The sequence below is a fragment of the Amblyraja radiata genome, chromosome 33, assembly GCF_010909765.2.
Source record: "Amblyraja radiata isolate CabotCenter1 chromosome 33, sAmbRad1.1.pri, whole genome shotgun sequence".
NCBI classification, from domain to species: domain Eukaryota; kingdom Metazoa; phylum Chordata; class Chondrichthyes; order Rajiformes; family Rajidae; genus Amblyraja; species Amblyraja radiata.
In genome coordinates this window covers 27,609,416-27,626,099 of record NC_045988.1, presented here as the reverse complement: position 1 = coordinate 27,626,099, position 16,684 = coordinate 27,609,416, and the positions used below count along the sequence as shown (strand labels likewise).

The window sequence follows — 16,684 nt, the reverse complement described above, 5'->3', positions numbered from 1 at the left end:
TGCAGGAGAGCCTCCAGACTCTTTCAGTCATGTCCTGTACACTCTTTCCATTTAAACAAAATGCTGCTTTTCTATTCCTGTCATGGTGGATCACCTCATTTCCATGCATTATATGCCCACTCGCTTATAATAATAATAATAAACTTTATTATGGACTCGAGGTCCAGACAAGGTGCAACATTACATAAAAATGCATTGCATATTAAAAAATATCATAATATACATATAAAATCTTAGTATATCACTTATAAAAGTATCATAAATTATATATTTAAAATTAAAAAAACCCCACAATACATGAATTAAAAATCCAGATTAAAAGAATGATCAATGACCTACAACGAGACAACGATACCAGTGTCTCCACAGCTGGGATTTGTAGCGTGTAGTGCTAACCTTTATGTTTGACAAGGCAACAATAATTACATTTTAGAGTCATTTATCCTGCAAATGAATTTATACATATGATTTCTTAGGATAGCTTCTAAAGTACTGACTCCTGCAGCCACCAACATGTTACTAGCTTACCCTCTCTGCATCCCATTGTGCTGTTCTTACAACTCGCATTCTCAATCATCATTGTCTCATCATCACACCCAGTGCCTGTGCACTCAGTCGATGCATCTGAATCACTGCTATAGATTGTGAAGTGCCACATGCGATGGTTTCAGTGCTAACTCCACTGCTCACAGCTGCAAGCATCTCTGTGGGACATGTGTGCTGATATTAACAATCAGTGAGCTTTTATCACAAGTGAAAAGTAGGAAGGAAGTTTCTTGGCTCTGGTATTAAACATGACTGTATTTGTTTATTTATAGCTATCTGCCTATCGTCATGTAATCCCAGATGATTCCTTCCCCTGGATCCGCTGGCATCAAACAGCTGATATTGGTTATGCTCCAAACCCGAAAATGAGACGAACATTCATGGCAGTTGCAATGGACCTAGGTGATGAGAATTCTCCCTTCGGCATGTACGTAACAAAGTTTCATATATATTTTCAAGACATGGCTAAGTAACGTTTAGCTTAGTTTAGAGATACAGCGCAGAAACAGGCCCTTCAGCCACCAAGTCTGTACCGACCAGCGATCCACGCATGCTAACACCATCCTGCACACTAGGGACAATTTATAATTTTACCAAGCCAATTAACCTACAAACCTGTAAGTCTTTGCAGTGTAGGAGGAAACCGGAGCTTCCAGAGAAAACCCATGCAGGTCACGTGTAGAACGTACAAACACTATACAGACAGCACCCGTAGTCAGGATCGAACCTGGGTCTCTGACGCTGTAAGGCAGCAACTCTGCTGCTGCGCCACCGTGTCGCCCCAACTTCATAGAGTCAGAGTCATATGGCATAGCACAGAAACGGGGCTTTCAGCCCAACATGTCCACGCTGACCAACCAACATGTCCACGCTGACCAAGTTGGCATTCCAGACATCCCATATGGCTCTAAACCCTTCCTACCCCTATATCTGTCCAATGTCTTTTGTAAGTCGTAATTGTATCCGTTTCTAGACCATCCTTTGACAGCTCATTCCAGATAGAGAAGACCCTCTGAGTGAAAAGGTTGACCCTGACGTCCCTTTGAAATCTCTCCCATCTCATCTTAAGTCTATGCCGTATAGTTTCAGGACCCTTTACCCTGAGGAAAAGCGTGTGAGCATTAATTTAATCAATGGCCCTCTTGATTTTGTACATAGAACAGTACTGTGCAAGAACCCACAATGTTTGTGCTGAACATGATGACACAAACTTTTTATCTACCTGCGCTCCATTCCCTGCCTATCCATATGCCTATCCAAAAACCTCTTAAATGCCACTACCACATCTCCCTCAACCACCAACGTTGGTTGAGGTGGCGTTCCAGACACACCACTCCCTGAGTAAGGAAAAAATGGCTGCCCCGCACATCTCATCAACTTTGCCCCTCTAACCTTAAAGCTAGGCCTTCTAGCCTTTGACATTTCCACCTTGGGGGATAAAGGTTCTGATTATCTACCGTATCTATGCCTCTCACAACCTCCAGCATTCCAGAGAAAACCATATAAGTCTGTCCAATCTCTCTCTGTAGCTAAAACGCCCTAATCCAGGGAACATTCTGGTAAACCTCTGTACCCTTTCCAAAGCCATTGTATTCTTCCTGCAATGGGGGACCAGAACTGCACGCAATATTCCAAATGTAGCCTAACCAATAAGTCTCCAATCAAAATGGTTCTGTGCCTCCTTTCCTTTCCTGGCTGTGGCTCCGAGCCAGGCCTGACACCGTTGGTGCTGTTGCTGTTCTTCCCAGGCCGCTCTTCTCCATAACATTATTCAAAGGAACATGCCTGCTATGCAGAGGAACAGCCCCAGGGTATTCCTGCACTCTCTGTGAACTCCCATTCCTGCAGGCACGTGCCGTCAGGAAAGTTATAAACATTATTTATAAACAAGTTATAAATAAAATGGTCATAAATAGTAAGGGCACGGGAGAATTATGCATAATTCTCCCGTGCCTTTCATCCGCAGTACATTTAAAACGCAAAAGTATGTGCTACTCACATGCCGTCGACGCTGCTTCAAGCCATCAGTGGCAACGGTCCGTAAAGGCAGCTGAAACTCTGCCTTTACACTGTGGACTGCGTGCATGTGCTGCTCTGCGCATGCGGACTAGCCTATTGCGCATGCGCAAGTTTCTTGGCGGGTTTTTCAAAGATGGATAGTGATTACCTGAAGAGGTTCTCGAAACAAACTTACGAGGAAAAGACCAAAATAATTAAAAATGGCAGACCAACGCTGGAACTTAAAGAACTTAAACAGGGCAAAGGAACAAAAATAAATCGAACATTTAAAACAGCTTGGTACAACAGGAAACAAAGAGAGAAGAATGGATTACGTGTACAAATAATAAGGTAAGTACATTTCTTTAAGCTATAAATACTTTATTAAGAGATAGGACCTATTGAAGACAAATTACTTGATAAAACTCGAGAGAACAATCTGCGCACGCGCGGTTTCCACGATTTTTAAAAGCTGACTGACAGCTCGCTGGGGAGAGAACAATCTGCGCATGCGTAGTTTTCAAGATTTTTAAAAGCCACTGCCTACCCAGACTAATTACTCACGGCACGTGCCTGCTTTCCTGGTGGACAAAAATGCTGGAGAAACTCAGCGGGTGAGGCAGCATCTATGGAGCGAAGGAATAGGCGACGTTTCGGGTCAAGACCTTCAGACTGATGTGGTGGTGGGGGGGTGGGAAGAAGAAAGGAAGAGGCGGAGACAGTGGGCTGTGGGGAGAGCTGGGAAGGGGAGGGGAAAGAAGGAGAAAGCAGGGACTACCTGACATTGGAGAAGTCAATGTTCATACCGCTGGGGTGTAAACTACCCAAGCAAAATATGAGGTGCTGCTCCTCCAATTTGTGGGCCTCACTCTGGCCATGGAGGAGGCCCAGGACAGAAAGGTCGGATTCGGAATGGGAGGGGGAATTGAAGTGGTGAGCCACTGGGAGATCAGGTTGGTTATTGCGAACCGAGCGGATGTGTTGGGCGAAGCAATCGCCAAGCCTACGCTTGGTCACACTGATGTAGAGCAGCTGACACCTAGAGCAGTGGATGCAATAGATGAGGTTGGAGGAGGTGCAGGTGAACCTCTGCTGCATCTGGAACGACTGCTTGGGTCCTTGGATGGAGTCAAGGGGGAGGTAAAGCAACAAGTGTAGCATTTCCTATGATTGGAAGGGAAAGTGCCAGGAGAGGGTGTGGTTTGGGTGGGAAGGGATGAATTGACCAGGGAGGTACTGCGGTCTCTGCGGAAAGCAGAAAGGGGAGGAGATGGGAGGATGTGGCCAGTGGTGGGATCCCGTTGGAGGTGGCGAAAATGTCGGAGGATTATTTGTTGTATGTGACGGCTGGTAGGGTGGAAGGTGAGGACAAGGGGAACTCTGCCCTTGTTACAAGTGAGGGATGGGGAGTGAGAGCAGAGTTACGGGGTATAGAAGAAACCCTGGTGAGAGCCTCATCTATAGTAGAAGAGGGGAACCCCATACCCTAAAGAATGAGAACATTGTGATTGTGTTGTGATGTGTTTAAGTTGTTTATTTAACATCAACCTGCCAAAGGGACCAAAGATGGAAATTAGCTATTGGCTGTAATCTTGCATATTTACATGTAAATGTTTATTAATGTGCACACTGTCCCTGTTTAAAAAAACCCCCCAATAAACAACAATAAAGTAAATAGACAATGCCCTCAGGTTTGTCCTCATTAATCTTTTTGTTGCCATTTTCAAAAAACTGATTCTTGTGACATAATTTCTCAGGCACAAATCCATGCTGACTAGCTAATTTTTCTAACCAAGTAAACCTTGCACTCTCTGTCCCTCCCCCACCCTTGTCATCAGACTAGTTTTACTGTTGTCCTGTTAAGTTTGACTGTCAGTATAACTTGTTATCACCTACGCCATAGCCAACACAGCTGTAATTTCTACATGGTGAAACCAAAATGTATAAAAATGGCCTTTAATCAAATCTGACAATGTGCAATTTAACCAATTCTCAAATTGTGGAGTACAGAGGCAAATAAATAAATGATGGGCCTTTGTCCCAAACATTATGGAGGGCACGGAATATGGAAAATGCAACATGAATGACAAGTCCCACAAAATGCCAGTTGACAACAGTTTAATGGGAATATTGACTGGAACCTCGAGAGGACTCCTGTCTATTTGCTTAGGATGTTTTGCAGTATTGAAGATGCTGAGAGGTGTGTTCATTTCTGCCTGAACAATATCTAATCTTGTGATGTGGACTCGATAAGAAGTATTGCACAAAGTGTCTGCCTGCCTCCTCTGATCAACATTTGGAGCTGGTGTGGAATCCACAAAACACATTCTGCTGAATCCGATCTTCAGATAAGCGCCAGCAAACCAATACATTCCTATTTTTCAGCATTCACCCTCGATATAAACGCGATGTGGCCTACAGATTGTACCTCGGTGCTCGTGCCATAGCTTACGGAGAGACACGAGTTGTTTTCCAGGGTCCTTTTCCAAAACATCTCCAGCTAAAGAACAAGGAATTGAGCATTGTCTACTCTCAGGAACTTGCTGTGCTGGAGCTCAGTGAAGACATATTTGAGGTATGGTGCAGTTGCGGTCCGCTCCTGATGGCGATCTGGCAATCACACCTGTTATATAACTTATAGAATCAGTTATATAATTAAATGGGGTGAACTAAATGTGGGAACTGTAGATCACTAAACAAGGGGATCTCTAGCTCCTCAACCGTAATATATTTCAAATGGATGGAATGATTTCCACAGGCTGCCACTTCAACTTCGGTCTGGAGATATACAGATTCCGGATTCTGATCCTCAAGATAGAAATATAGGATTGAGCATGGTCAACATGGATTTATGAAATAAAATTGTTTAAATTCTTGGAATACTTTGAGTAGGTAACTGGCAGAGTAGCTAAGAGGGAACTAATGGGTGTATGTTGATTTCTGAAAAACTTTCAATTAACAGAAACACAAAATCAGACAGGAATTGGGCATTTAACTCGTCAGACATGTTACACTATTCACTATTCAGATTTAATAATTTGGCTTCATCTGTTTCTTGTGGTAGTGAATTCAGGTTCACCACTTTGGGAGAAGAAATTTCAATTGTTCACAGTCTTAGTTGGCTCATCTCAGACGGGGCACCCGTGGTTGGAGTATTATTTGCAGTTCTAGTTGCCCCATGACGGGAGGGTTTAGTAAAGATATTTAGCAGATTAGTGGATATCTCTATACTTATAAAACTCTGATCTTGGATGTGTATTTATTTGTGTGATGTTCGTGTGCGATTCACATCTCCTCGAAAACACAAATTTTACATATTCCAATAGAGATTTACGCCGTGAGATTTACGCCGTGATGTCAAAATTGCCTTATCTGAAAATGTCATGCCTTATTTCTTGAGTTATTAATGAAAATGTTCAAACATTTCAAGTAACTTGGAAAATAAATGAGATGGTCTCGCTGATGGCGTCACAATGGCTCTGCTCCTCGCGGCCTGGTGCCCTATGTTCCACGCGCAGCGAGGACGTCACCTCCTCCCCCTCTCCCCTGATTCTTCAAAAGACACAGAAAGAACGAGCAAGCGGGCTCTGTACTGCAGCTCCCACGCACTCCCGAGGGCTTCCCAGGGCTCCTGGGGCTTCGGCTCCTCGGTCGCCTCTTCACTCCCCCCCCCCTCCGGCTCTCTCACCCCCCGGGCTCTCTCTCTCCCCCCCCCCCCCCCCTCCCCGGGCTTTCTCTCACCCCTCCCCGGGCTCTCTCCCCCCCCCCCCGGCCACTCCCTCCCCACCCCTGGCCTCTCTTTCCCCCCCCCCACCCCCACCTCTGCCCCCGAGCTCTCTCTCTCTCCCCCCGGCTTCTCCCTCCCGCCCCCCACTCTCTGCACCCTCCTCTCTCTCCCTTCTCTTTCACTCCCCCTCCTCTCTCTCCTCCCTCCTCTCTCTCCCCCCCTCCTCTCTCCCCCCCCCCTCTCTCTCCCCCCCTCTCTCTCCCCCCCTGCTCTCTCTCCCCCTCCTCTCTCTCTCCCCTCCACTCTCTCCCCCTCCACTCTCTCCCCCCCTCTACTCTCTCCCACCCCTCCTCTCTCTCTCCCACCCCTCCTCTCTCCCACCCCCTCCTCTCTCTCTCCCACCCCCTCCTCTCTCTCTCCCACCCCCTCCTCTCTCTCTCCCACCCCCTTCTCTCTCTCCAACCCCTACTCTCTCTCCCACCCCCTACTCTCTCTCCCACCCCCTACTCTCTCTCCAACCCCCTCCTCTCCCACCCCCTCCTCTCTCTCCCTCCCCCTCCTCTCTCCACCCTCCTCTCTCTCCTCAGCCTTTCTCTTCCTCCCCCAGCATCCCTCTTTCTCCCCCCTACCCCTCTCTTTCCCCCGCTCCTCTCTTCCCCCCTCTCCCCCGCGCATTGAGGGGATAGGACCCAACGGGTCCCCCTTGGTCAAGTTAGCTATAAAAAGAGATTGGACAGATGGATTGTTTTCTCTGGAGTGTCAGAGGCCTGATAAAAGTATATAAAATTATGAGAATTAACAGTCAGAACCTTTTTCCCAAAGAAAAAAAGGGAATAACTAAGATGAGGGTGAAAATTTAAAGGAGATGCAGGGCAAGTTTTATACCCAGTGGGTAGTGGGTGCTTAGAGCGCACTGTCAGTGGTAATAGTGGAGGCAGATACCATAATCCAAAAAGGCTTTTGGATTGGCAAATGGATATGCAGGGAATGTAAGGATATGGATTCTCACTGCAGTCTCTGTACAATTGCTCCTGTGCTCGAGCCTTCTCGCTCTGAAGACTGTCATAATCACCTGCGATACCTGCAGACACTGATGGGCCAGGACTGATGGGCCAGGACATCCAGGTCTTGCTGCACCCCTCCATTCTATCACCTATCAGATTTTCTGCTGTCTTGTTATTGCCACTAACTTCATTTCCACTACATCTACCCACTCCTCAACTTGTTCAACAACTGCAGCTTCTCTGCATCCACCGCAAGGTTTATTCTCGTACCAACCGTGTATCATCCACACACTGGAAATGTTACATTAAATTTCCTTGTTGAAACCATGAATGGCGAAATAAGGGTCAGGTCAGATGTTGTCATAGATTGAGAATTGGTTAGTGACAGAGAGCAAAGAGTGGGGATGAGTTGTTCACTCCCAGTCAGCTGGCTGTGCTCAGCGGGTACTGTATGATGAGTGCAATTACCACAATTATTCACAAACTATAATCAGTGGATCCACTGAGTGGAGCCAGTGTCATGTTTCCATGTTACTTATTAAACTAAACTAAGTGGGATTGCAATTCCACAGGAGGATGTATTAAAGCATCAAGGGGATATGGACAAGCTGAGTCAGTGGGCAAGGAAATGGCAAATAGAATATAAAGTGGAAAATACAAAATTATCCACTTTAATGAACATAACAGAGAGCAGAATGTAGAAACAAAGTATTGTATAATAACACCAAAAATAGACACAAAGTGCTGGAGTAACTCACCAGCATCTCAGGAGACAAAGGATGTGACATTTCGGGTTGGGACCCTTCAGATTGAAAGTAGGGTGGGGGTTGAGGAGAAGAGCTACAAGCGAGGAGAAGACCAGGAACAATTAGGGCTGGCAACAAATGAGCTTGGGCAGGGTGGAGCCTTGGTAGGCCCATTGTTGGCTAGGGATAGTGTGATCTTAAAAGGAATGAAATGTGTTGAACTGGTTAAAGAGAGGGGAGTGTTTGTAGAAGTTACTTAAAATTAGAAAATTCAATGCTCATACCACTGCTAGCCAAGCAAAATGGGGTGCTGGTCCTCAAATTTGAGTGTGGCCTCATTCTTGCAATGGAAGAGGCCCAGGACCGAAATGTTAATATAGGAAAGGGAGTTGAAATAGATGGTAACCGGGAAAACCTGTAGGCTTCGGCGGACTAAGCGCCAGTGTTAAGCAAAACGGCCGCCGAGTCTACATTTGGCCTTGTCGATGTAGAGGAGCCTAGATCAGGAACACCATATGCAATAGCTATTAAATGGTGAGAAACTAGATTGCATGTATATCACTGGAACCCAAGTGTGTTCATATACAAGTTATGTACAATTGCTGTAGGTGAATCGGAGATGAATGGTAAGTTGGCCCTCATACCGAGGACTAACTCAAGAGAGACTTGCTGGTTGGATAGAGCTTTTGTGTCACTGCAGTTGAGTATTGTGTGCAGTGTTGATTTCCCCAACCGAGAAAGGATGTACTTAACATGATGCAGCTAGGTTTCATACACAAGTTCCAGGATATGTTGCCTAAGTGGGACAGGACTATTCTCCAGAGTTCAGAAGAATGAGAAGAGATCTTGACACTTTCACAATTATTCTAGGGCATTTGGTCTATTTGTACTCCAGATCCGTGGGGTTACTTTTGGTATCAATAGCTCAAAACAACCAGGTTTGTTGAAATCAAGCAACTTCCTTCGACTTGTAACTTCTAACTCCACACACTAAAGACATATTCATGCATTCATGTGGGCTGGGTTAACTGGTACTTGGAATTATGAGCGGATCAGATGGAAATAGATGTGTATGAAAGAGCTGCAGATGCTGGTTTAAACGGAAGATAGACACAAAAAGCTGGAGTAACTCAGGGGGACAGGCAGTATCTCGGGAGAGAAAGAATGGGTGACGTTTTGGGTCTCGACTCGAAACGTCACCCATTCCTTCTAACCAGAGATGCTGCCTGACCTGTTGAGTTACTCCAGCTTTTTGTGTCTATCTTTAGATGGGAATAGTTGATCAATAGTCTTGGTTGCAGCCTCCAGCTAGTTGATTACCTTATTAATGAGCAGTTGGCTGTCACCTCAGGGGCTGCCTTTTTGACAGATGCTCCCTAGGTTATGAACACCTGACATAGAAACATAGAAAATAGGTGCAGGAGGAGGCCATTCGGCCCTTCGAGCCAACACCGCCATTCATTGTGATCATGGCTGATCGTCCCCTATCAATAACCCGTGCCTGCCTTCTCCCCATATCCCTTGACTCCACTAGCCCCTAGAGCTCTATCTAACTCTCTCTTAAATCCATCCAGTGACTTGGCCTCGACTGCCCTCTGTGGCAGGGAATTCCATAAATTCACAACTCTCTGGGTGAAAAAGTTTTTTCTCACCTCAGTCTTAAATGACCTCCCCTTTATTCTAAGACTGTGGGTCCTGGTTCTGGACTCGCCCAACAGTGGGAACATTTTTCTTGACTTCTCAGACTGAAGAAGGGTTTCGGCCCGAAACGTCACCTATTTCCTTCGCTCCATAGATGTTGCTGCACCCGCTGAGTTTCTCCAGCACTTTTGTGTACCTTTGAATCAGGTGGAGTGACTGTTTAGCAGCCTCACAGCATGTGGCAGGAAGCTGTTTCGCAGTGTGGTAGTCCGGGCTTTGATGCTACGGTATCTCTTGCCTGATGGCAGGAGATCCAGGTGTGTGTGGAGGGGGTGCAGTTTGTCCTTAGCTATTCTCAGAGCTTTTCTCAGACAGCGGCTCTAGAACAGTTCTTGTACCGAGGGTAGGGAGACGCCAATGATCCTCTCTGCTCCCCTCACTACCCTCTGCAGAGCCTTCCCCACAGATGAGCACCAGGCCATAATCTCTCAGACCACTTCTGATTTTATCACTTCCGGCTTATCACACCCTCCACAGCTTCCAACCGTACCATTTCCCCCAGAGAGTTGTGAAATTGTGGAATTCCATGCATCAGTGGAGGCCAAGTCACTAGATGGATTTTAGAGAGATATAGATAGAGGTCTAGGGGCTAGTGGAATCAAGGGATATGGGGAGAAGGCAGGCACGGGTTATTGATTGGGGATGACCAGCCATGATCACAATAAATGGCGGTGCTGGCTGGAAGGGCCGAATGGCCTCCTCCTGCACCTATTTTCTGTTTCTATGAGGAAGAAACAGAGGGCTTTAAGGCCTTCAAGGTGGGGTATGGAGGTGTCGATTTTCTGAACCTCCAAGTTAAGATGAGGGAGTAGAGGCTCAGTAAGCAGAAGTCATTAAAGAGATAAAGGGCATGTGAGGTATCTTGGACATAGGTCGGGAGAGATTGGACCGGGGGAGGATAGGATGGAGTCGAGGTACGTGGAAATCATTTCAGTGGGACAGGAGCAGGCAGAAACAATGGGTCTGCCAGGGCATTCGTGTTCAAAAGGGAACTGCAGATGCTGGAATATCGAAGGTACACAAAATTGCTGGGGAAACTCAGCGGGTGCAGCAGCATCTATGGAGCGAAGGAAATAGGCGACGTTTCGGGCCGAAACCCTTCTTCAGACTGATGGGGGGTGGGGAAAGAAAGAAGGAAAAAGGGAGGAGGAGCCCGAGGGCGGGCGGATGGGAGGGTGGGAGGAGACAGCTAGAGGGTTAAGGAAGGGGAGGATACAGCACGGGCTAGCCAAATTGGGAGAATTCAATGTTAATGCCATAAGGACGCAAGGACCCCAGACGGAATATGAGGTGCTGTTCCTCCAATTTCCGCTGTTGCTCACTCTGGCAATGGAGGAGACCCAGGACAGAGAGGTCGGATTGGGAATGGGAGGGGGAGTTGAAGTGCTGAGCCACCTGGAGGTCAGGTAGGTTATTGCGGACTGAGCGGAGGTGTTCGGCGAAACGATCGCCCAACCTACGCTTGGTCTCACCGATGTAAATCAGCTGACATCTAGAGCAGCGGATGCAGTAGATGAGGTTGGAGGAGATGCAGGTGAACCTTTGTCGCACCTGGAACGACTGCTTAGGACCTTGAATGGAGTCGAGGGGGGAGGTGAAGGGACAGGTGTTGCATTTCTTGCGGTTGCAACGGAAAGTGCCCGGGGAGGGGGTGGTGCGGGAGGGAAGGGAAGAATTGACGAGGGAGTTGCGGAGCGAGCGGTCTTTGCGGAAGGCAGACATGGGGGGAGATGGGAAGATGTGGCGAGTGGTGGGGTCACGTTGGAGGTGGCGGAAATGGCGGAGGATTATGTGTTGTATTTGCCGGCTGGTGGGGTGAAAGGTGAGGACCAGAGGGACTCTGCCCTTGTTGCGTGTGCGGGGATGGGGAGAGAGAGCAGTGTTACGGGGTATGGATGAGACCCTGGTGTGAGCCTCATCTATGGTGGCGGAGGGGAATCCCCGTTCCCTGAAGAACGAGGACATTTCCGATGCCCTGGTATGAAATGTCTCATCCTGGGAACAGATGCGGCGTAGGCGGAGGAATTGGGAGTAGGGGATGGAGTCTTTACAGGGGGCAGGGTGGGAAGACGTGTAGTCCAGATAGCCATGTGAGTCAGTGGGTTTGTAATGTATGTCGGTCAGGAGTCTGTCCCCTGCGATGGAGATGGTGAGGTCAAGGAATGGTAGGGAAGTGTCGGAAATCGTCCAGGTGTATTGGAGTGCCGGATGGAAGTTGGTGGTGAAGTGGATGAAGTCAGTCAGTTGTGTGTGGGTGCAGGAGGTGGCACCAAAGCAGTTGTCAATGTAGCGGAGGTAGAGGTCGGGGATGGGGCCCTGGTACGTCTCGAACAAGGATTGTTCAACGTACCCGACAAAGAGGCAGGCGTAGCTGGGGCCCATGCGTGTGCCCATAGCTACGCCTTGTGTTTGGAGGAAATGGGAGGAGTCAAATGTAAAGGTATTGAGGGTGAGGACCAACTCCGCTAAGCGGAGGAGAGTGTCAGTGGCTGGGTATAGGTTGCTCCTCTGGTCGAGGAAGAACCGGAGGGCTCTGAGGCCATCCTGGTGGGGGATGGAGGTGTAGAGTGTGTTTATGGATTTTGGGGAGAAAGTAAAAACGGGCCGTGCGGGGCTGGGAAATGGTACGGTTGGAAGCTGTGGAGGGTGTGATAAGCCGGAAGTGATAAAATCAGAAGTGGTCTGAGAGATTATGGCCTGGTGCTCATCTGTGGGGTCATGGTCCAAGGATAAGTAGGAGGAGATGTCTGGCGCCTGGCCTCAGTGCGGTAGAGGTCAGCTCGCCAGACTACCACAGCACCTCCCTAGTTGGCGGGTTTGATGATAATGTCAGGGTTGCTGCAGAGTGAGCAGAGGGCTGTACGTTCAGAGGGGGAGTAGTGTAAAAGTTGAGTTGATTAATATCATGTTGGCAGTTTGAGATGAAGAGGGCTAAAGAGGGTACAAGGCCGTCCAGCGAGGTCCAAGAGGAGGGGGCGGGCGGAAAGGGAAGAAGGGATCATCGCTGGGTGGGGAGGACCCCCTTCCCATAGAAACGGGCAGAGAGACAGAGGCGACGGAAGCAATGCTCTGTCGTGGCGGACCTGGAACTCATTGAGGTGGGGGCAGAGGGGAACGAAGGGGAGGGTTTGAGGACTGATGGAAAGGGGGGGCCGGGGGGGATGGTGAAGACATAACATGGGTGGAGGTTGTGGTCGGAGGAGTTGTACCAGGCAGGTTGTGTCTCACTAATTTGATTGATTTTTTTGAGGAGCTGATAAAGATGATCGATAAGGGTAGCGTATGTGATGTTGTCAACATGGACTTTAGTAAAGCATTTGATGGTGTTCCAGAAGATTAAGATGGATAGGATGAACAGTGACTTGGTAATATAGATTCAGAACTGTCTTAATGATAGAAGACATGGCATTGTGGTAGAAGGACAATATTCAGGCTGGAGGTCTGTGACCAGTAGGTTCCCGCATGGAGCTTGCTGGGACTTTGGATGTTTGTGAGATGACTTCAACGTAAATGTAGATGGGTTGTTTCATAAGTTTGCAGATGACACCATGATTGGTGGGGTCATGGACTGTGAGTAAGGCTGTCAAGCTATCTGGCAGTATAAAGATCAGCTGCAGAAATGGGCAGTGAAATTGCAGATGTCCTTTGGCCCGAGCATGAATGAGGTATTGCACTTTGGGAGTGTTACCATTAATGACTTGACCCTTCAACAACACTGATGTACAAACAGGGCTCATCAGGGCTCCTCCGCCATTCAATCATGACTGATCTATCTTTCCTTTGCCCCATAACCCCTGACACCCTTACTAATCAAGAACTATCCTCCTCAAAATAATTACTATCAAAATTAGTGGTTCTACCTGATGATCTCCACGTAGCCAACACTTGTCCCTCAGAAATGCAATGCAAAGCTGTCATGATTTGGTAAGGTAACCACGATAGCCTTCAGCAGCTATCATTGGAATGCATACTGATTGCCAGACTGATGTATGTATGTCTGCAACAAGCAGCAACAAACGCTGTAAGCCTTTAGCCAACTCACCTTGTAGAGCAGGCAGCTCATCTGCGTGGGAAGCCTAGTGTTTTGCTCATCTGCTCTGAAATTAAGATAAGACCAGCCCTGCCACTTTGCTCAAGTGTAACCAGAATAATCCAATTCCATGACCACAAAAACAATTCTTGGGAAGCAATCAGGATCTACAAATAATCTCATTTCAAGCAGTTATTAACGGCAGGTAGACACAAAATGCTGGAGTAACTCAGGCAGCATCTCTGGAGAGAAGGAATGGGTAACGTTTCGGGTCCAGACCCTTCTTCAGACTGAAGTTATTAAAGGCATTATTTGCTCAAAACAAAATTACTTAATAATCTGTGGAAGAATCTACCACATCTGCAAGGCACATTCAAGGAATTACAGTGTGTATGTTTAAATCCAAGTCACAACTATCAGATGGGATAAAGTTGATCACGTCATCTTTATTTGCAATCTGTCCAAATGAGTTTAAGTTGGAATAATATTGTCCATCAGTTGAGATGAAGGACGCTGGTAGAGACAGGTGAGCAGCTGTGGTGGGGCGGACTAATGTTGCTGATTACAGGTGTTTCTCTCCCACAGGTTTATTGCTGCACAAAGTCGAACACTTCGAGCTGTAATTGGGTTCCTTCCCCCATGGTTGACAATTCCTTCAATGCATTGTCCTTATCTCTGGAGCAGTGTCGGGGGAAAGTGTTTGCTGTCCGTTATGCATGGAAGGAATGGCCCTGCGCCCTGAAGAAATGTCCTATCTACGCCAAAAGTTCTGGGTTACCTGCCCCAGCGTTCCTGTTACCGTGAAATGATCCTTTGTAACATTGTAGTGAAGAAGATCAAGTATATCATCAGCATAAAACCAGATGTTTTATGGTGATGCCAGAAACTGCAAATGCTAGTATATAAAAAGATAAGGAACACAGCGGCTCAGGGAGCATCTCTGGAGAACATGGATCGGTGACATTTGGGGTCTGGACCTTTCTTCAGATGTTTTACTTTGGTTTGAGTAACAACTGGGCCGGATATGTATGGCAATGCAAATTATGCCTTTTAGCCCTGTAAAAGTGATTAATCGTTTGACTTGTTTTCATGAATGTGATGAACAATGATTTGTCTGCTTTTCAGTTGAATTAAATATTGATTATGTTTTTTAATACAAAAAAAACGAGCTCTGAGCAAGTATCTTATATCCAGGTGTGAGCATGTGATAGCACATGCTTCTTCAGATTCATACGTGTTCTATTTCACCTTTGTAATGTTTCCAAATAATACATGATTTTTCTTTTAGTGACGAAGATGATTGCCTTAGGTTTCTGCATCCCTGTTAGATCGAAAGACAAGGTTTATAATGCCCATGAACTGGAAAACCTTCAAAGAATTATTATAGTTACTTCAAATTCTAAAGGACTGTTGGCGTCAGTACCAGAACACTGTTAAAGAGGCCAAAAGAAAATACCTGTCTAATATTATTGTGTCTAGGCGTCACGACCCACGTGTGCTATTTAAAATCATTGACTCTGTTCTTAATGCCCCACAGCCTGCCTGTCTGGAAGCATCGTCTGAAATGTGCAATGACTTCCTGCACTTTTTTATTAAAAAGGTTGTTTCCATAAGGGCTCTCATTTCAGCTCCTGCCTCTGACCCCTCTGTTTCGGCCCCATGCCTGGTGGTATTGGATAAGTTTGTGCCTGTGACATTGTCGTGTTTAGAGGATGTGGTTAGCCATATTAAGCCATCGGGTTCCCCTTGTGATGCTGTCCCTCCTCATCTTTTTAAAGAGGTTTTCCCCAGTATAGGGCAGTCGGTTCTTGCCATTATAAACAGCAGCTTGTGTTCTGGGGTTGTCCCCGTAAGTTTTAAACATGCAGTAGTGCAACCACTACTTAAGAAACCTGGCCTGGATCAAACTGTTCTGGCCAATTTTAGACCGATCTCCAAGTTGCCTTTTATCTCTAAAATCATGGAGAAAGTTGTTTATGCTCAGCTAAAACTCTTTTTGGACGAGCATAATATTCGGGAGGTTTTCCAGTCTGGGTTCAAAACTATGCATAGCACAGTCAGCTTTGCTAAGGGTTTTTAACGACATCCTCCTGGCAAATGACTGGTAATTATGTGGTGCTTGTCCTGCTGGACCTATCTGCCGCCTTTGATACAGTGGACCATGGCATCTTAATACAATACAATACAAATTTATTGTCATTTGAGCCTCAGTGAGACTCAAACGAAATTTCGTTTCCACAGCCATACAAACAAAGACAATGTCCTACAGACATACACACAATATAATTCACACAAACATCCATCACAGTGAACCCACTGTGATGGAAGGCAAAGTCTTTTCTCTCCCCTGCTCTCAATTTCTCTCCCGATGTCCAAGCCCCAGGCGGGTGATGATAAATCCCACGGCCATTTTAGGCCGCGCGGGGCGATTTACGGCCCTGCTCCCGGTCGGAAAGTACAAGGTTGGAACCCCCACGGACGATGGTGAGTCCCACGGCCATGAAGCCGCGCCAGGTGATGTACGTCCCCGCTCCGGGTCGTTCCAACCCCGCGACATGGGCTGGAGAAGTCGCGTTGCGGGAGCCCCGGGAAGCGGTCTCTCTCTCCCCCCGGACCCGCGAGCTCCCGATGTCCCAGTCCACCGGACCTGCGGGTGCGTTGCTGGAGCCTCCGAGCCCCAGGAGTCGAGTCGCAGCAGCGAGTCACCACCGCTCCCCACGCTCCGAGGCCGGCCAGCCCCACGATGGTGAGTAGTCCGCAGCTCCGCAGTCTCCCGAGCCCCCGGGTCGTACAGGTTGGAGGCCGCTCCACGGTGCTAGGCCCCAACGACAACGGAGACCCGACAGGGAAAAGGTCGGGTCTCCCGGACAGGGAAGAGATTTTAAATTAGTTTCCCCCTGCACCCCCCGCCCCCCACATATACACATTTAAA

General features: G+C 47.4%; 1 protein-coding gene across 1 annotated transcript in view; it reads left to right on the top strand.

Annotated features, from left to right (window-relative positions):
- siae (sialic acid acetylesterase) overlaps positions 1-14,917 on the top strand; it is an 84,461-nt gene extending 69,544 nt beyond the window's left edge. The window contains exons 8-10 of the mRNA XM_033049848.1: positions 819-973; positions 4,930-5,119; positions 14,338-14,917. Coding sequence (XP_032905739.1) covers positions 819-973; positions 4,930-5,119; positions 14,338-14,556 — 564 coding nt within the window. The 3' untranslated portion in view covers positions 14,557-14,917. The remainder of the gene's footprint in view (positions 1-818; positions 974-4,929; positions 5,120-14,337) is intronic.
- Positions 14,918-16,684: the final 1,767 nt, after the last annotated feature.